This window comes from Melopsittacus undulatus, chromosome 3 (assembly GCF_012275295.1).
Source record: "Melopsittacus undulatus isolate bMelUnd1 chromosome 3, bMelUnd1.mat.Z, whole genome shotgun sequence".
Classification (NCBI taxonomy): Eukaryota; Metazoa; Chordata; class Aves; order Psittaciformes; family Psittaculidae; genus Melopsittacus; species Melopsittacus undulatus.
Genome location: NC_047529.1, coordinates 56,342,276 through 56,363,909, shown reverse-complemented (window position 1 = coordinate 56,363,909; position 21,634 = coordinate 56,342,276). Strand labels below are relative to the sequence as shown.

Genomic DNA, 21,634 nt, shown 5'->3' with positions numbered 1-21,634 from the left:
CTTTATTGACCTTTTTCTGCCAAGTCAAACTTTAACTTGTGCTGATCCCACTGCACTCATTCATATATTATGACTCCCTTCAAAATTTGTCATTCTTTTTCTGGTAAGCATCAGTTAGTTTTACATTTGAAATACAAACAAGCACTGTGGCCAAGCATATCACTGCATACTTTGCAAGTCTGAAGGCCCAAAGGTTATTAGAAGTAGAGAAATTATGCCGAATCTTATGACAAGGGTGATTTTCTGAGCACCATAAACTACACAGCACGCAAATTTAGCTTTCTCAGTGGAAAAATGCCTGAAAGGCTTTACAGTAATTTGCTTTAGATTTTTGTTACACCAACGGCTCCCTGGATACAGAGGAGTGGGACTGGGGCAGGAATGACATGAAGTTCAGGAAGGGGAGGGTTCAGAGTCTGGATGCTGAAATGGGTATAAGAAGTCTGGGAGAGGTAGTTCGGCACACACTTATCATGACAGAAAGATACATAGAAAGGGTATAAGAACTGTAGTAGAAGTTGAAAATAAGTGTTGTGGTTAAGAATTAAACATTCCTTTAGTTTCCAATGTAAAAAAATATTACATCTGACTAAACAAAAAAATAGAAAAACATCAAGTTTGCAATTTTTCTGCTAGATAAAAGAAGATTCAACTACTTTCTGGCAGCATACAATTTTAAAAGATTTGTGAAAGACAAATAATTATTTAGGGCTCCAATATCAGGAACCAAACATTATCAAGTTATTAATATCTCATTGATTTGAATTGATTGAATCAATATTGATAGAATTGGTATTGATTGAATCATTACAGAATGATACAATGCTAATTATGAGAAAATGCCTACTCACAGGTATCTTTCCTCAAAATACACAGTAAAAATGAAAATTAAAAATATTATACATTTGCAATTCTTTCTATAAAAGACATCCATCTTTATAATCTTATTTATAATAAGATATAATAAATATCTTTATATAAATATATATAAATCTTATATATAAATAACAATATTTATAATTTATAATCTTATTAATCTTTTTTTGGAACCAGTCTTGTTTAACATCTTTGTCAGTGACATGGACAGTGGATTGAGTGTGCCATCAGCGAGTCTGCCGATGACACCAAGCTGTGTGGTTCGGTTGATATGCTGGAGGGCAGGAATGCCATCCAGAGGGACCTTCACATACTTGTGAGGTGGGATGATGCCAACCTCATGAAGTTTAACTATGACAAGTGCAAGGTCCTACACCTGAATCAGAGCAATCCCAGCCACAGCTACAGGTTGGGCAAAGAAGAAATTCATAGCAACCCTGCGGAGAAGGACTTGGGAGTGTTTGTCTAAGAGACAGCCCAGAAAGCCAACCATATGCTGGGCTGCATCAAAAGAAGTGTGACCAGCAGGTCAAAGGAGGTGATCTTGCCCCTCTACTCTCGTGATACCTCACCTGGAGTACTGTGTGTAGTTCTGGTGTCCTCAACATAAAGAGGATATGGAACTGTTAGAACGAGTCCAGAGGAGGACCATGAGGATAATCAGGGGACTGGAGCACCTCCCAAATGAAGTGAGGCTGAGAAAGTTGGATCTGTTCAACCTGGAGAAGAGAAGGCTGCATGAAGTCCTCCTAGCAGCCTTCCAGTATCTGGAGGCCTACAGGGATGCTGGGGAGGGAGTACTCATTAGGGGGACTGAAGTGACAGGACAAGGGGTAATGTGTTCAGACTTAAACGGGGGAGGCTAGATTGGATATAAGGAAGAAATTATTTCCTGTTAGGGTGGTGAGATACTGGAATGAGTTTCCCAGGGAGGTTGTGAATGCTCCATCCCTGGCAGTGTTCAAGGCCAGGTTGGATGAAGCCTTGCGTGGCATGCTTTAGTGTGAGATATCCCTGCTCATGGCAGGGTAGCTGGACCTAGATGATCTTAAGGTCCTTTCCAGCCATAAGTATTCTGTGATTCTATGAAGATAAAATATTATTTTTATATGTTATTTTATATTATTATTTATATTATTTTATATTTTTACACATATACATTTAAAATCTGAAAACCTGGCCATTACAACCTCATGTTTTAAATATCTTTTGGGTGCAAACGAAAGGGAGAGAAAGTATACAAAATGAAAAATGGCATACCTAAAAAAAAAAATATTGGATACTGAAACCTTGGTCTTCACTTGATTTTGAAAACAAGATGACATTTCTATGGTATCAAATTTTTACACATTATAAAATGTAGTACTTATAAATAAGATACAGTTTGGGATTATTACATTTTGAACTAAATAAAACTGTTTATCTAACTGTTAGATAAATAAAACTTATTTATCTGTTATAATTATTCCTTCTAAAATATTCAAAGTGATTTTTTCTGAGAAGTATAGATAAAAAAGTATTTTCACATTCCAAAAGTAACAAACCCCTTACATTTTAAATTATCATACACCTTCATAACTTTCACATATTTCTTTAAAATATCAGAATTGACAAATGTGAGCTTTTCAGAACTATAATATAAACAGATATAGAAAAGTACACGAACACTAACTACAAGGGAAAGGAAAGGGGCATTCATTTCACCAGGACAAATAAATCTGTATAAGATGTATAGGCTAGTATGTAATTTAGTATAAACAAACACCATGCACATACATTTATATGTATGGAAATTGAATTACAAAGTTTAAAAAGTTTCCCAAGTAAATCCAGAATATGTATAAAATAAAAAAATAGTTATATCTAAAATATTTTTAAAAAATAAAATCAGAGTTTTCATAGTTTGCATAACAAAGTCAATTTAGGAGCATCAAATTATAAGAAATCTCTATTAATGGCTTTGAAAGGATTTTTGTTGTATTGTTGGAGGTTTTTTGTTTGGTGGGTTGTTTTTTTTTACACATAGGATATTTAGAATGTACAATTTTAATTATGGAAGAAATTTTGAAGTTTCAATGAAGATGGAATTAATAACATCAAGAAGATCAAGATATCTAAACCTATGGTTACAAAAAATACAAAGAGCATATTTTTATTATTGCTGTTTTTCTAATATTTCTCCTTGTAAAAAGCTGACTACCACTCTGTCAGATCTGTTCAGCTGGCATTTTGGGCTGCTATAGGACCAGAACATAGAAACCAGATATAGTTCTGCAACAAAAATACATGCGAATAATCTTCTGAGAAGTGATAAAGCCCTGGGAACCCTGACCCGTTTTCAGAATAGAGCCATGGAATTGCTCAAGGAATACTCTTTCAAGTCTTTCTAGACTGAAAAAAGGAAGGTGTTGAAGAAGAACACATGTTTCTATGAGCTGTACTGTTCCCCTGCACTGCTACAAAAATGAATATTCAGTAATATGCTTTCTGCCCAAGAGAAATGTTTTTATTAAGCACAAAAAGTTATAGTTCCAAAAGTAAGCTAATACTTGTGATTCCTGCACCAAAACAATTTTTGGTTCCTTTTGTTATTCTGAGTACCACCCTTATAATGTCTTCAAAGCTGAAAAGTTACTGCAATTATCAAAACTTTTACTGAACAATAACTGAAGTATAAAAGGCAGTTACAAGTGAGCAACGTGTAACACCAATTTGAAGTCCTCATGTTTCTTTTGTTTAGATATGTGTAAAGAGGACAGATGCTTATAAAACAACACCAACAGAAGATACTCCTTAAAAGAAATTGTAACCTGGATTACAAAAAGCAGTTGCTATCATAAAGTTTAGGAAACTACTTTTGTGAGCTTTACAAGTCCAGACATGGTGTTTTTGTTGATAGCATTGCTACTTAGATTTATGTGACTTACCTTTTCTTGAGATCATCATATGAAATAAAATCATTCAAGTGTAAGTATTACCATAGAAAATCAATATACATACAATATATGAACGCAAACCTCACCAATATATAGATAGAATCATAAATTAGATTTTAGCACCTCGAGTTGTTGTTTCTTATGTAATCTTGGAGGGATTTGATCCTTGTCCCAGTACTGTTATCACTGGTCTGGAATCAAGTATACAATGATTGTTAACTAAGTGTACAGATGATAGGCTGGTTGAATACTGAGTAATGAAAAGAACAGGCCACTTAATAGAGATAGGACTTTATTCTGGAAAGCAGTAATTCTAGAAAGCAATTAGGAAAAATGTGAAATATAATTATATATTGGTGAAATGCTTCAAGTAAAATCGTAGGCAGGATATCTGGGTACAATGCAACAGGAGTAAAGGGAAGGTCAGATGGAATTATTAAGAAACATTACTTGATAATGCAGCAGTTCTTATACATACAAAATTTGAAAACTTGTGAAGGGCAGTGGGAATAAAAAAGACATTCATATACTATAAAAGATGTTTTTACTTTAAGGTACTCTAAGAGGTTTATTTTCATTTTATAAAAAGAGAAACAGAAGAGATGATATTAAATTTAAATTAATGGTACAAGAGAAAGTTGTGGTAAAACTGTGCTGGTCTTAAAATAACAAAAATTTATGTCTGAAAGTGAGTCAGCCATGTTTCAATTCTATATCAGGTATCTATTTTTCAATTAGTAGAATAAATGAAACAAAGGATTTTAGAGCAAGGTCCTACACATGGGTGGGAGCAATCCCAGGCACAGCTACAGGCTGGGCAAAAAGGAAATTCATGGCAGTCCTGTGGAGAAGGAATTGAGTGTGTTAGTCAATGAGAAAATGAACACGAGCCAGCAGTGTGCGCTTACAGCCCAGAAAGCCAACCGTATCCTGGGCTGCATCAAAAGGAGCGTGACCAGCAGGTCAAAGAAGGTGATCCTGCCCCTCTACTCTGCTCTCATGAGACCTCACCTGGAGTATTGTGTGCAGTTCTTGTGTCCTCAACATAAAAAGTACATGGTACTGTTAGAAAAGTCCAGAGGACGGCCATGAGGATGATCAGGGGACTGGAGCACCTCCCATCTGATGACAGGCTGAGAAAGTTGGGGCTGTTCAGCCTGGAGAAGAGAAGGCTGCGTGAAGATCTCATAGCAGCCTTCCAGTATCTGAAGGGGGCCTACAGGGATGCTGAAGGAGGACCATAGTGATAGGACAAGGGGTAACAGGTTGAAACTTAAACAGCAGAGATTTAGATTGGATATAAGGAAGAAATTCTTTGCTGTTAGGGTGGTGAGGTACTGGAATGGGTTGCCCAGGGAGGTAATGAATGCTCCATCCCTGGCAGTGTTCAAGGCCAGGTTGGATGAAGCCTTGGGTGCTATGGTTTAGTGTGAGGTGTCCCTGCCCATGGCAGGGGGGTTGAAACTAGATGATCTTAAGGTCCTTTCCAACCCTAACTATTCTATGATTCTATGATTCTATAGTTTGTAGACGCGCAAATAAAACAAACTATAAGTGAACAAGTTACCCACTGGGAGGAATTATATGGCTTATGTTACATAAACAGTTTGAAATACACTGACGTATCTATGTACATATGAAAATACATTCTAATTTGAAATGTCAAAATATATATGTTGGTAGGTAAAAGCTTCTTACTGAAAAATAAAACTGGTCAGAAGTGAATTCTTCTCTTGATATTTACAAATTCATGATAATGGTGGCAGCAGACAAACTGGAAAGTTTTTCATATGGTTTGAAATTAAAATTACTATTTTTAACTATGATGTGAAATAAGGGAACATTTATTTTTATGTAACTAAATATATGCAATTATAAATAAAAAATACCTCACAACTGAGTTTGTCAACAATGGAAATAAAAAAATAAGCTACTTAAAATATTTATTTGATCTAGTTCAAATAGCTCAATTAAATTTTTGTATTATTAAAAATTTCAATTTACTAATCAAGTAATAATGGTGATGAAAATAAATGTTAAATACTTAGTACTTTCATTAGAGATAATGGTATTAGATTAGCAAATGAAATCAATAAATTTTGCTGCCTAGAATTGTCAGGCTCATAGCCAAACCACTTTTTAAACAAACACCTTTTGTCCTCTCATATAGTATTGAACCAAAAATCTTTGTGCAGTAACCAAACAATTTAGTCAATAATAAGGAAAGTGAAATTATTAATCAGCTAAAATAACTCCAAAATTGTGATAATTTACTTACCATTTAGATAAAAGTAAATATCCATGACTAGCTTAACAGCTGGAGTTCATTCATGATGCAGTAATTTCTAAGTAACTATAAGATATACTACAGAGTGTTTATTACTGTTGTAATTAGTACAGCATATTATATTAGCTTTTTGGTATAACTGTACTTCTGGAAAAGCAAATATAATTACTTACCAAGATGGTGGTAACGATTAAAGAGCGATTGGACAGGGAATCTGTGATGTTTGCTGGTTTTCCTTTCTGATTGTCTGTCATGTTAAGGCCACTCAATGGATCCCAAGTTCCTACCTATAAAACAGTAAATTACTGTGTAAATTTTCTATTAATTACATTTCAGCATCCAGAAACTAACACTATGAGAAAAAAACAGATGGCTAATGGGGAAAAAAAATATTGAAGCCTGCTCTGTTGTTCTTGGTGATTACGTTTAAAGTCTACTTTTTTAAAATATGATTCAAAATACCTCAAAGTGTTTTCTGAAATGTAACATTAAGTGGAAAATTGATGCACAGAATATCTAAAGCTACTGAATACCTTTTTCATTCTTCAAGATAAACCACATCTGAAGGTATAAGAGTTAGTTGGAAATTCATTGAGGAGCAAAGACCATAGTCTCTACAGAAGGATCTACCCTTTTCTGTGACCAGAGAGAACGGCAGAGCAAAAAGATATTTTGGGGTAAATGTAATGGAGAAGACTGAAAATAGGTTAAGCGTAATAGCTTAATTGATTTACAGATAAATGTTCATTATGTAGCTCTTTTGACATTTTATAACTGAAATTCTTATTCCAATAAATTCAACAGGATTTTTATCCAAGTAAGAATGTCCAGGTTTATGCTTTATAGTTCAGCTCAAGGATAGTCTCATGTGCTACATCATAAGTAATGTGGCTTACAAATATATCCTTTATCTTCAATTTCATCACTCTAAAACTAAACTTGGCAAGCAGTAAATACGCTATATCATTTTTGGAACCGGGAATGTTTGTATTACTCCACTGTCTTAAAAAACTCCAAACCAGAAATATTTCTTTTCCGTTTCTAGACAGGACTTGAAATATCATTACAGATACAAAGCATATCTATCCTAAAAAGTAAAGACATTTACTATATCTAGAAAGGAAATATTCTGTGAGGTCTGATTTTAAGTATATATAAATATATATATGCATATATAAACACTTTTTTTTTTTAATCTCATAAACTGATTCCTGAGAAATTTTTTATATAATTATAAGTGATTTGTTACAGTACAGCTGCTTAGTAAGTTTGGGATGCAATCAGGTATGGGTTAAGTAAAGAGAGTTTAATTTCTAAAGCAGAGCATTAATTAACAGAACTGTAATAGAGGAAAGACAAATTTGCTGTAAGATTTTCAGTTCCATGGAAGTTAATATTTTAGTTTTCTTCTTTGCAGAACACTCAGTTCCAAGGTACCACTACTGTGAATGGCTGTGATTCTTGAATTTTGGCCATTCAGTACCTCATAAACTGATGAAAGAAGCATGACTGGCAGAAAGAACATGTGTGTCTCAGAAAAATAACTGTAAAATAAGATCTAACATATAATTTCAAAGTATTGAAACCAAACCTTACTACAAAAAAAAAAACTTTTATTCATTTACTTTTTAAATATTATTTCATTTGTTGCCTTGAAAGGTTTTTAGAAAACCCAGAATGTTCAGACTTGCAGCTTGACCACAATTAAAAAACCGTAAAAGAATTGAGAATTTAGGTGTAATGTTCTGCTAATTATGGCAATCATAAGGTTTGCTTTACTTCAAAGAAAGACCAAACTAGAATACAGTAACAAGGAATGACAAAGATGGGAACTTGAGCCTGTCACTGCTCTTTCTTCACTTAATTGAAGCTGGACAAATCTCCTTTATGAAATTCAATTTAAGATACAAAAGTAACACAAAAAATTCTAAGAAAACATTATCATCTTATTTGATCAATTCCAAATCCTAAATTCATTACATTATATACTTTATTCAAGTTCATAATTCAAATTTATCTTGACTAAAGCTAACACACTGCTAATTAAAATACTTCCTACACTACTTTTTAATGTAGCCACAGTCGCAAGCAAATGAACAAATTATCAACTGTCAGAATCTGGGATTTATGTAACTAATCCATATAGACTATCCATGGCATTACTTTAAAAAGAAACTTGTCTTGACAAATTATTGCATTATTTTTCTAGATGAGGTTAATTGTACTTATATTGCTATTGTTATGAACAAAAGCCATATGTTCCAAATGAGACATTCTTTGCATCATCTTTATTAATGAGCTTGAACCCAACAACTTACACCACAGATGTTGATATATTCCAATATGTATAAGCACTCAAATCACACAAATATCTTTTTAAAGCTGCTGTTTCTAGAGAAAACTGTGCATAAACAAGGCAGCAAATTAATTCTTTTCTATTTGCTTGAGCATGTTTATAATTTTAAAGTATTTTTTTTAACAGAACTGCTAATGTGTTTCCACTATAAAGGTTTAAAAGCCAAAAATGTACAAAAAGTAAATTGGAGTAGTCTATTACATATAACTGCAGTTCAAACAGCTTAAAATTTACTTCTACAGCATTAAATTTATTTCCAACAAAATTTCAAGTTTTCTTAAAAATTGAAATAAATTGGCATTTGAATGTGTTGTTAACAATATTTTCAATACAAATCCAAAATATATCTGCCATATAAGCTACTATGAACAAATATAAATTTAACCTAGCCAAAACCAGTAAAATGATTCATCACACACCCCCCCCAAGAAAATGAAACACTGTACAGTTCTGAATCTTAAAATTTACTGAGTTTACATATATTCTATAGTTTAGCGACCATCAGTCTCTTGAGGTGTTAGCCAGTATTCTTTCAATTATTCTTCTTTTTGAATTTCCTTCAAAACTCTCCTGAGAAAAGTAATATCTTTTTTGGCTCGAAGTTGATCAAAACAGTACATACTACTCATACAAAAATCACAATGAAGTATCACAAGCATTGTATTAGAAAGGATTGCTGACCTGCAATGGTACCATCTAACTATGCAGTCAAATTCAGAGCCATATTCAGTCCCCAAAGAACAGAAAAATGTGTCTTTATTATATCTTGTAGAGTAGTTAACATTACATCAAAAAATAATTCTTTATACTGCATTGTAAGTAATATTAGTTCTTTTTATGCACTTCCATTTGCAAAATGCTTATTTATTTTACTTTCTTCAGACATATTAATATGCTTGCTTTCTTTACGAAGACCATGTTAATACCAATACTGCTGGCTTCCACAGATCTGTTATCTCACTTGGTTTTTTTCCTCTAAATTTTACAAAACCCTCTGTTTATGTCACTGTTTTTTCCGACATTTTTTCACCAAATCTCAAAAAAAAAAAAAAAGTTAAGAAAAAGGTCTTCTAGAAATACTTCATAATAACTTTTTTCCTGACATGAATTTTTTTCTCTTCAAGGTACCTCATTTTGTCACAAAACCATTTCAGACTACAGCTGAAATTGTTGAACCGTTGTCCTTCACATAGGACGTCTTTCACCCATATTTTGAAAGAGGTTAGATGAAATAATAGATATTTACCATATGGAAAAACTGCACATATAGCTCAGAAAATTCCCACATCCCCATTTTCTCTCATCCCGCAAAATAAATGAATGAGTGAATAAATAAATAAATCAAAACTCTTCAGGAACTCTAACTACATAGGAAAAGAGTCCTGAAAAGGTGGTAGTTTGGAAGGAACAGTGGGAACACAAAAGAAAAGGACAAAGATGGTGAAAGTTGGAAGAAAAAAGAAAGGGGATGAAAAAGGAAAGAGATGAAGACAGACAAGAGAACAGGGATCAGATGAAAAGGGAAATGGACAGGGAGGGGGGAAAGGAGGGAGGGGGGAAAGGAGAGAGGGAGGAAAGAGAGGGGGAAAGAGAGCAGGGTGAGGAGAGCACAGCAGAAAGCAGGAGAGAAGCAGTGTGATGTAGAGAGGAGTGCACATGTGAAGGGGACAGAGAGAGAGGGATTTATCACAGCTTTAATAAAGACATTCTGAAGGGAAAATAAAATTTTAAAGAAAAAATAATAATAATAAAAACCACACTAACTTTGAGACAGCTTTTTGAAATTAAAGGACTGGCTAAAACATATTCTTTCTACTAGGAAGTGTCCAGCTCTAGAGTTTAATGGGCTCATCCTGAATGGAAGTATGATATTCTTTCAGAATAGCCAAGTTTTCTTCAGAGAAAAACATTTTTCAGCATTGATTTATCTTTCTCAGTAAAATACCTTATATTTACTAAGCACTTTGATCTCATGTGCTTAATTTTCTTTTTCCTAATCTCTTATCATTGCCCTACAGAAACTGCTCTGCTTTTGCTCGTATATATCTTTGTGTGGCATTCCTCATCATTCTTTGCCAGTATTTTCCTAACTTCTAAACTTTCCTGATACATGATAACCAATTCCTAGTGTTCTTTTCAAAGACTGTTATCATGTTTTGATGAAGGACTGTTATCACATCGCTTTATCACAGGGCCAAAATGAGCAGTGAAGGTAATAAAAGCATCTTTCTTTTCTGTGAACTTCCATATAGGGAGCTCAAACACATACCAGTTATTTTTAAATATCCATATCCTTTTCACAACTGTTGTCTCTTACATATCTTTCATTATTATTGTTTCCCAAGTTAACTTTTTCCTAATATGGCTTTTAGAATACAATATTTCCTGTTGAATTTTATTTTCTTCCCATGTTTCTAAACTCTGCAGACCTTTCTGTTTCATTCCTATAGTCTCAGCAGGGTACACATCTAATATACTCACAATTGAGATTTCTTTTATCCAGAAAACCCATGTTGCTTGGTGGTTCTTAAATTCCACCCAATGTTCTTACAGTTAATCTTGATTACAGAGACATCCTTTCCTCATTTTCAACAGCTGTGACTTGCATGAAGACTCTTCAGCCACTACTGACATATTTAGCTATTTCTATGTCATCAATTCTTTTATTTATGTTTCCAATAAGGAAGAGAGATTGCATTATACCTATTCTACTTGTACACAAAGCTAATTTACCTTCCAAGTCTAACCACTGCTATATTCCTCTCCTTCCCTTCCCCTCCCTTACTCTCCCCACGCACCCCCCCCCCCCCCCTTAAGTTCTTCAAACCATTCATGGAATACTTCATAGGAAGAATCTTTACTACCAGTACATTGCTGAATGTTTAAAGACATAGTTTAGTCCTTTAATCATAAGTTTGCCACTGGATATTTTAAAATATGTTATTACCTATGGAAGTGTTTCAAAGCAAGCTCATGGCTTCTGAACCTTTTTAAAAATCTTCCTAGTAAAAGAATACTAATATTCTAAAACCAATATTGATAGGGAAGTTTTGGATTTGTTGTTTATTGTATTTCCTCCATTCAATGATTTATAAAGGAAAGAGAAGGCAACTCTATTGCATGGTGTATTCTGTTAATTTATTTTTTGTTTGTGGCCACAATACCACCTTGGGGTGATAATAAACTTTTATCTGAAGATGAAGGAAAACATAATGATTACAGAACAACAAATGCCATAGCTATATACAGATGACAAGGCAGATGCAAATTGCAAAACCTTTGCTGATCACAAGTGTGAGATGCAGCTTCCTGCATTGCTTCTCCATGACAGGGTGGCTGGAGAAGAGAGAGAAGGTGATCTGATTTCAGATCATCATGGTGTCGTGTAGGCAGGACAAATATCTGTACATGTCTTCCAGCACTTTTAATTCAAACATGGACAGTTTTAGGCTACACAGAAGACAGACAAACCTGTCAGGCTACCTCTTCTTAATTTTTTTTTTTTTTTACAATTTACGTATGGAAACTTTGTATTCCAAGAAAAGAATCAAAGTTCCGACTTAAAAAAGCAGAAAACTGACAAAATGAAACAGGTTTTTTTCATTCTGTTTAGAGGTAATTCTTCTTGAATTAGTAAGATGTAAAGAAAATGCAAATACACATAGCCACAGGTTCACACATGAGGATAGGCAATTGATTAGAATCATAACTAAAACTAAACTCAATATAGACTGAAGGATATTAATGCATGGCTCTTCCCCAGCCCTCTTGAATCTAAGAATGTGGCTAGAAGCACACAGGTAAGAGGACAGTAACTGTCAGATGTCAAGACTACAGCTTTTACTAGTAGACTTTAAAACCAGATATGAAGTTGAGACCAGGTATTTTGTTTCATGTAACATCCGAAATGTTATTGAAAAGGCTACTGCTTTTAAGGGAGTGGGTTTTGGTTTGTTTCCCATGATTTAGGAGACAAATATCTTACACACCTTTTCAAGTCCTTCTTCCTTGAGGCTGATAACATCTAAATCAAAATCTGTCCTTAAGCCATTGGTTTTGTTGAAAGTTATCCTGCCTGTGAGGCCTTCCCAGTGGGCCTATGGAGAAAGAAAGAACAATTTCTATAAATAAATACCTCTTCTTTTGCCCCAAAAGAACAAATTTTACTTCTGCCAAAATGGAAACAAATTATTCATACTAACTAAATAATTTATCTTGTGACTGATTTTTAAAAAATTTATCTTGCATTCACTTTTTGCGAATTAAATCAATCTTCCTTCAGTGTTCACAGCCAGTTTTTTAAACAATCCTCCATGTTAGCCAATGGGCAATTCTTCCTGCATGAGATAAAAGACTGTTTTGTTTTCATTGCTCCATCATCCTTGCATACATTTCCCCTTCTGCTTCCTTCCCTACATGCCTCCACCTTCCCCTCCTAAAACTGCAATTTCCTTCATTGATGTGGATTTCATTTTTCCTTCGGGAGATTTTAGTCAAATGAAAGTTTACTTTTGCAAGATGATGAGTCCCCTGAAACTACACTGAGACAGAAAAAATTGAGGTCACTGAGACAGTCTTTCAGGGTTGATTCCTTAATTTTATTAAAGTACAATATCTTAATTTCTTTATAACTGAAGTCTGCCTAATTCTAAAAATATACTGAAGTGGTGGAGAGACTGTGGAAAACAAAATTACTATCCTAAAAAGAACTAATGCTAAAACCAGGATTTTATTTCGTTACAAATAGTTTTCTTCATCACAGCATTTTAGAATGAGAAATACTGCATTAGGTATTATTCACAGTACAAGACTTGAATACTATATGGTGCTCACCTTTAGCACCTTAATTCTCTTGGCATTATTTTAAATGACTATCTGTCAGCATCTAAGTAGCATACTAGGAGACCAAGGCCACATATGTTAATTCACCATGGGAGGGCAGGGCGAGAGGGAAATGAGAGAGAAAAAAAAAAAATCAGGGAACAATTTTCATTCTTGACTTCTTTAAACTTATGCCAGTAATCAGTTGCTGAATTTTTCATAATCAGTCTATGGTCTATAGTTTGGGGTTTCAGGGCTTTGGATTTTTTTTTGCCACAGATGTCTGACACACACACTATACATCCCAATGATCTACAAACAAATCTTTTATTTAGAATGCAGTTATTTCATCTCTTTATGGTTCTCTGTTCCAACTTATACTTCAGGAAAACCCGTTTTCAAATAAAAATGCTGTCTTGGCTGATAACTCCTTACACACAACAAACTGAGAGATTCCCATTTACTGGAAAAAAAAAAAAGAAAAGGGCAGAATTCAAGTAGAATAGACACAATAGAAAGTAGGAGTAGGGAGAAAGGAAAGTGATGAAGCACGACACTATTAGTGACTTACCTCCTTAATGAGACTCATAAAGCGGGTCCCAAAGCGCCATGGTTTGTGACGATTGCACTGAAGTGAACTGACAGTCATTTGTGGGAACTGCTGGACAGCCACTGACACCACATGAACTGCATCATACATTAGTGCTGCATCCGTCTGAAATTAGAATGAAATCAGAACCGTAAACACAAAAAAAACATATGTGACAGCCGAGTAGTGAGAGAAGGAAACAAGAATTTGTCACTGCTCATTTTTTTAAAGAGAGCAAATGATCTGATTGCTTGTGTAACACTGTAAAATGCAGCTTTATTGCCAAGTCCTAAATAAAATGTGTTGGGACCTTCAGACTCAGCTTTTCTCTTTGCAGTGCTGAAATAAGGGCTCAAATACCAATATTTGGGGATCACAGGAGAACATTGGTATCTCTGATGACTCATGCTACTTTAAAAAAAACAGTGCATTATGAGGCTATATATATCATTATATATACTTTTGATTTCATGAGTGAGGCAAAAGAAAAAAAAAAAAGATCAGATTATCAAGGTAGCTATGAAGGAAAGTGCACAGGCTGAGGAAATAATGATTTTCTGTTTTGAAATTACCAATAGGTAATTTCAGAGTCCCACAGGTACTCAACTGATTTATTAACAACTTTTTTTATGGGTATCAGTTTAAATCTCTGTGACATATCTATCCAGCATCCTCTATAAATAAGAGACAAATTAGAATTACATTAAAAGACACATGTGTTTTAATAGTTTTCATGTCCCATCCTAAATAAATAGGCTGTTTATGTCTGGTATGTGTTAATCAATGTTGTATTAGCAAAGGACAGAAGCAGCTGCTCAGTACAGACTGGCATGCTGTACAAGAAACTGACATCTCTCTCCTGTTCTATTTGACAAACAGAGGTAAGCCTTGGAACCAAAAGCAAGAAAAGACCTTAGATTCAGTCGGTGGAGATGACTGCTATGCCATCTGCTCAGCATACCTTAGAGGAAAAGGACCTATTTCCCCTTCTCATTCACATAATTAGTGAGCTGTGAAATTAGTTCTTTAATGGATAGGAAACCTGGAGATTATTGCTCTTGTCACAATACAATATAATGCAGTTCATAATGAGCTTATATAGTAGTGCCTTTCATGCAAATGCATCTCAAGACTCTTTACAATAAAACTAAACATAAAAATGCAAAAACATTCCACCATTATAGCCCATAAGCTACTGTTAAAGAGGAAAATACACGTTTGCATTTAAATGGCTCTCCCAAGGAGAGATTTCAAAATTCAAAGAGAAATAAATCCTAATTTTAAAATAGCCAGCATAATAGCTTTCAGTGATCTCATATGCCAAGTAGATTATGCAGAAGTTCCAAATCAGTCAGAAAATATTTTTGCTGCCAAATTGTTCATTATCTTCAAGGCATTAAAGTGCTTTTAAGGCAAGCTGATACTTGATGAAGAGGCAGCAGAACTCCAAATAGTTGGAATGACATGCTGAGTAAGCGTCGTACAAAGCTTAATATTCTAGAAGCAGTACTTGGCAGTACTTGGAATCTAGACAACACTTTTTAAAATAAAATACACAAGAGTGGAACACATTACTCTGGCTCAGAAATGCAAACATTTTTCTTTTTTCTTTTTTTTCTTTTAAATCAGTTTTACTTCTAAAACTGTAGTCCTTGCACCAGTGGAAAAAACCCTGAAATTGCTGTGAGGCTTTTGCAAAAGCAGCGCATGAAGAAGCAACCAGAAGTTGATTAATTAGATATAAATTTGAACATGGAACTGATAAGACTCATCAGGAAGAATCAAATGGATGTTATGCCAGACTCAGAGCAATATACATTTCTGCCAAACTCTGTAAGCCAGTGAGCTGGAAATCTGTAGGATGTCAAGACACCCAACTCCAGTGGAGGCATTAAAAAAGACATTTCAGTTTTAGAAGTAATTCAAATTCTGATAATATTCTTCATATTTGACTGACAAATATTGCTTCACTGGAAATAAATCTACATCAGAATATATTTCTTTTCAATGCACACAACATAAACTAATCACTGGAGAGAAGTTGAGTGTACTATTTGATTTTTAGATAGTACAAGATAAAATCCTTATTTACATAAGATGAGATTCCACAATCCACCTTTTATAGAAAGATTAAAGTTAAATGTAGGCTTAAATGCTTATACTGAATAAAGATAGAACCATATACTCAAAAATATTTGTTTAGTGGTTCAGTATTATAAGCATCTCACTGGGTGAAATCGTTAATTTTACTGCAAGAGAAATAAACAGCACAGAAGTCAAGAAAATATATATAATTGAATTGCAGGTTGGGCTTGCCTCTTGGTTTGTCACTTTATCTTTCCAGTGAGAGACGAGAATTGATAGCTATTGGCCAAGCTCATTAGCTAGCCCATACATTCATTAGCTTTATGTCTCACTGCCCTTTGTCCATACAGTTTTCTCTTAAATCACACTTTTGGAACTAGGCTTTGTGGTACAGGAAGTATTGCAGGTTTCAGCAAGAGCCTGTTTGAGAACCAGGGAGGAAACATCTCTAAATTAATTTTTTAGGATTTTCTTTCATCTAAACAAAAATTTACACTCTAGAAGGAAGAAAAGGTAGAAATTTCAAGAGTAGCAGTGGTTCTTGAATTTCAGATGGAAACCTGCTACAATATTTCCATTACTGAAGCACACATAAAACAAGAAAAATAGCATATTGAAAAATTACATTAGTATTGTTTTAGTCAACTCATATAAACCTCTTAAGAATTACACAGTATTTCACAAATATATCTTTATACAGTTTCTAAATTGTAGGTTGGGGAGCTTTTTAGATGCACAATGCTATTTACTATTCATGATGAATTTCTTGGATATAGATAAACTAATCTAAAATACTGATCATGATACTGTCATTTTTATTCTACAACTACAAAAAATACAACTACAGAAGCTGCAAAAACTTTTCATCAAATTGAAATAGATTGACATTAAGTGATTAAGATGTCACATGATAGATGTCTGTAACCACAAGTATTTTTCAGTTGAGTCTATCAAATAACTAGGAAGATTGTAGCACTAAGAAGTGACAGCTTAATCAAATACATTATTTCAGTCATAATATATCTCTGATAGAGACAAACTACCAATCTGCGTTTGATTTTTCTCCCAAACTCAGTTGGATATTGTACATTTTGTCTCAATATTCTGTCTTTCCTTTACCCCCTCTCTTACAGTGGGTGTCGTGTTTGCTTCTACTTTTTACATGTTTTTCTGTAGAATCACTTTTGAGTCCTGCTAAACTAGTTGCTAAATACTGGCTAAAAAATTGTATGGAAGTACTCTAACCTTACTGTGAAAGGGCTCTGGTGACATAGATTCAATATAATGAAGGTAGAAAAAAGAAAAGCTAACTCTATTATTAAAGAGAGAGGCTATTATTTCTCTCTGGGCCTTCTCAGAGTAAAAGGTGGCCTTCTTTGTCTCCAACCTCACCCAAAGATGTCAAAGGCACATAAACTCTAGTAGATATATCCTGTGATTTTCATCATATGCTTGCTTGCCCTGGTTATTCAGTATTGTAGGGTTTGAGTTTGAGGACTTGGAGCTCGGGCAGGAGATTGGAAGGGGTTTTATTGGTTTCTAACCTGTATGGGTGAAGCTGATGCAGAAGAGAACCACTATGGGTCTCAGCCAAGAAGAAATCTTCCATATGTAATGGAACTAACAAACTGCTTCTCTGCTAAGTTCTTCTGCTATACAAAAGGTGTGATTTTTAGTGACCTTCAGCATGGCTGGTATGTTGGGCAAGAATCAGCTGAAAATCCTGAAACCAAATGGTGTGTTTATGTATTACAGCTTCATCATGAGACCTAGGTTTGTATTTTAAGACCTTACAAAAAAAAAAGTGGGGGAAAGGACTCATGTTGACATACAGATAAAATCCAAACAAACCTTAAAGAACAGAGGAATCATGGTCTTCATAATCATCATCAGACTAACTGTACATAAGAGTTCACTGGTGCTGATATCTGACTCAACAAATGTGCTAACCACTTTTGGAATACCTGTGCTTAATTAACTATTAAGCGTTAAAGAAAAAAATGTAGATTCCACATTTAATGACCTTGAATCATGACTTGTGTGTGCGCTTTAACACAGCGATGTTTTTATATGACATTTCCATTTACATCCATAGAACTATATGAAGATTTCATGTACAATAAGCCACTCTCCTCTGGTTATTATCTCAGTTCTCCAGAATTATCTCTAAATTGCAAAAATACGTGCTTTGTTTTTAAAAGACTTGATTTTTATCATACAGTCAATTATAACACTAATTTAAGATGAAGGATTGCTAAGCCAACACTATTTCTTAATGAACTATATCAGAGAAAGTACACTTCCCAAACAGAAAAAAAAAATCAGCTTTTACAGTACAAATTTTAGACCTCTATAATCTATAAATTAAAAAAAAAAAAGTAGTGTTACATAGGCGTGATCTGAAAGAATTTTCAATTACTCAGCTACAAGTGATTAAAAACAGTTTGAAAGCAGAAAAAATCCTTCAGGTTCTCAATTAAATATTAAATTAGTGTGACTGTTTTTACTTGTAATTAGATTTATTACTAACAAAAGTCTATGAAGAAATATGGTTTTCTACTTAAAAAAAGGTGATCTGTGAAGTACTTGAAAACACCAAAAATTTTTCTACATCAAGTGACATATGAAATAAGTAAACGGAAAAGGGAAGCTTAATAAATTTATTCTTTTTTCTCTTCAGTATTTGATCTAGTGTGGATCCCAGACAAGGATGAGTTATTCACAATGACAATAATTCATTTGCCTAGATCAGAAGGTTCTTGTATTTAGAAATCTGTGATGCGCAAGATCTTAAAATTTCCCTGATTGCCAAAGTTTTTCAGCAGTTGTGATGAACTCTTTTTCCACAGAAAAGGAGCTAGAGAAGAGGGCCAAATAAGATTTTACAGGAAAAAAAATCAATAAAAAGTTTAGTTAAGAAACTAACGTTTTAAGAATGTCTTATTTATTTATTTATTTTAAAACTTAAATTTTAACAATTTAAGAAAATTAGACTTCTTAACCGTTTGCAAAATTCTTTTAAGTGTAAGATATCATTAAAGATGACATCATGGTATGCATGATACATACTTCTTAACAGCAATCTGTATTTTGTGTTTGAATTTGACTTTATTTAAGCCATGTCCAGTAAAAGCAAACTAATGCCCCTTTACCTCTAAAAGAAAGAAGGAAAAGGAAGAGGAAATAAAAATGAAATATTTTATGTGTGTCAAAAGACTAATAAAATTTCCAAATTTGTCTCAGAATTAAATTTAGATACAACTCTTCTAAAATGCAACTTGAAACTCTCTAGACAGATAGACTAACAGGACTAAACTTTCCACAACAGAAAAGATATTGTCAAAATATGTTTCTTCGTCAAAAACAGAGCAAATGAGAGAAAAAAATGCAATGGTGTAATATTCTATATCACAGTTGACAGGCCCTGTCCTATCACAAGGTGGAGATCTGAATTTCCATTTACCAGTCACTACTTCATTAGAATCAGGTTATGTCATAAATTAAATATATCCAGTTTTTCATGCAAAGACACATTTTGTTCTCTAGCAAACAAAATGTTCCATGCAAAACAAAACTGCAAATAATCTTGAAACATAGTATCCTGATTCTCTAGTCAGTTCTGTGTTAAACTGAATTGACTCACTAAAACTTTAAAGGGTAGACAGCGTACAGTTCACTTGAAATACTGCCAAGAACTCTAAATCGCATAAGCAAAGCTTTTTCCACTGATTAGTAAAGAATGCAAACATTTTTCTATTTTTTAGTTCTTATGCTATATTTACGTGCATATTATATGAATAACTACTACTACATCAAGCAGGAAAGCATATATTTTTCCTATGTGGCTCATCATTCTCTAGAAGACTATCTGTCTTCCTTTCTCTAGTCGGCTTTCTGGGCTGCAAGCACACACTGAAGCTGGCTCATGTTCATTTTCTCATAGACAAACACCCCCAAGTCCTTCTCCACAGGGCTGCTCTGAATTTCCTCTTTGCCCAACCTGTAGCTGTGCCTGATATTGCTCCAACTCAGGTGTAGGACCTTGCACTTGGCATGGTTAAACTTCATGAGGCTGGCATCATCCCACCTCACAAGTATGTGAAGGTCCTTCTGGTTGGCATTCCTTCCCTCCAGCGTATCAACCAAACCACACAGCTTGGTGTCATCGGCAGACTTGCTGAGGGCACACTCAATCCCACTGTCCATGTCACTGACAAAGACGTTGAAAAGGATGGGTCCCAACACCAATCTCTGAGGGACACCACTCGTTACTGCTCTCCAGCCAGACATTGAGCTGTTGACCACAGCTCTTTGCATACTCCCATCCAGCCAGTTCTTTATCCACCGAGTGGTCAACCTATCAAACTGATGTCTCTCCAATTTAGAGACAAGGATGTTGTGTGGAATAGTGTCAAACTCTTTGCACAAGTCCAGGTAGATGACATCAACTGCTCCACCCCTGTCCATCAGTTCTGTAGCCCTGTCATAGAAGGCCACCAAAGTGGTCAGGCAGGATTTCCTTTTAGGGAAGCCATGCTGGCTGTCATCAAGCATCTTGTTGATTTTCATGTGTCCTAGCATGCCCTCCAGGAGAATCTGCTCCAAGATTTTGCCAGGCACACAGGTGTCATGGGTTCAGCCGTGGCAGTAATATTTCTCCTTCTTGTAGCTGGTGCAGTGCTGTGTTTTGACTTCTGTGCTGGGAATAGTTGCTTGATAGTGAGCATGTTTTGAGGGTGTTTTTGTTCAAGTGCCTTTTGTTCAAGGCACGTGTTCAGCCAGGTGGAGGAGGGGAGGCCGGGAGGAAGGAGAGACAGGACACCTGACCCAGGCTAGCCAATGAGGTATTCCATACCATAGCACGTGATGCCCAGGATGCATACTGGGAGGGAGAGAGCAGGAGGGGTAGAGCTCTGGAGGAAAATGGAGGAAGGAGCACATGGTGCTCGGCCGGGCAGGGTGGAGTGAGTTATGGGTCGGTGGCTGGTGGGGTGTTGTATTCTTTTCGCTTGTTATTGGCTTTATCATTATTATTTGTAGTGGTAACGGCAGTAGTGATTCTGTGTTATGCCTTAGCTATTAAACCGTTCTTATCTCAGTCTGTGGGGGCTACATTCTTTGGATTTTCCTTCCTAACTCTCCAGGAGTTGGGGGATTTGGTTTAAACCACGACAACAGGTGAGACTGACTGCTCTGTAATTCGCTGGGTCATCCATTTTCCCCTTTTTGAAAATGGGGGTTATATTTCCCTTTTTCCAGTCGTCAGGAACTTCACCCGACTGCCATGATTTTTCAAATATGATGGCCAGTGGCTTAGCAGCTTTATTTGCCACCTCCTTCAGGACCCACAGATGGATTTCATCATGTCCCATGGACTTGTGTGCATTCAGTTTTTTAAGATGGTCTCAAGCCAGATCCTCTCCTACAGTCAGCCCAAGGTCTTCATTCCCACAGTCCCTGTGTCTGCGTTCGAAGACTTGGGTGGTGTGGTCAGAGCATTTGCCAATGAAGTCTGTGACAAAAAAGTCATTAAGAACCTCAGAATTCTCCAAATCCTGTATAGCCAGTTCTGATAGCTTCCAGAGGGGTTTCCTTTTTCCCTACTCTGTTTTTTTTATCTGCTACATTCTTATAGAATCCCTTCCTGTTATCATTAACATCCCTATCCAAGTTTAATACTAACT

The 21,634-nt window shown here is 35.0% G+C and overlaps 1 protein-coding gene across 1 annotated transcript in view; it reads right to left on the bottom strand.

The window, feature by feature from the left end:
- Nucleotides 1-21,634, bottom strand: part of GRIK2 (glutamate ionotropic receptor kainate type subunit 2) — a 399,537-nt gene that overhangs the window by 180,010 nt on the left and 197,893 nt on the right. The window contains exons 7-9 of the mRNA XM_005145088.2: nucleotides 13,848-13,991; nucleotides 12,445-12,552; nucleotides 6,273-6,386 (exon numbers count right to left, since the gene is read on the bottom strand). Coding sequence (XP_005145145.1) covers nucleotides 6,273-6,386; nucleotides 12,445-12,552; nucleotides 13,848-13,991 — 366 coding nt within the window. The remainder of the gene's footprint in view (nucleotides 1-6,272; nucleotides 6,387-12,444; nucleotides 12,553-13,847; nucleotides 13,992-21,634) is intronic.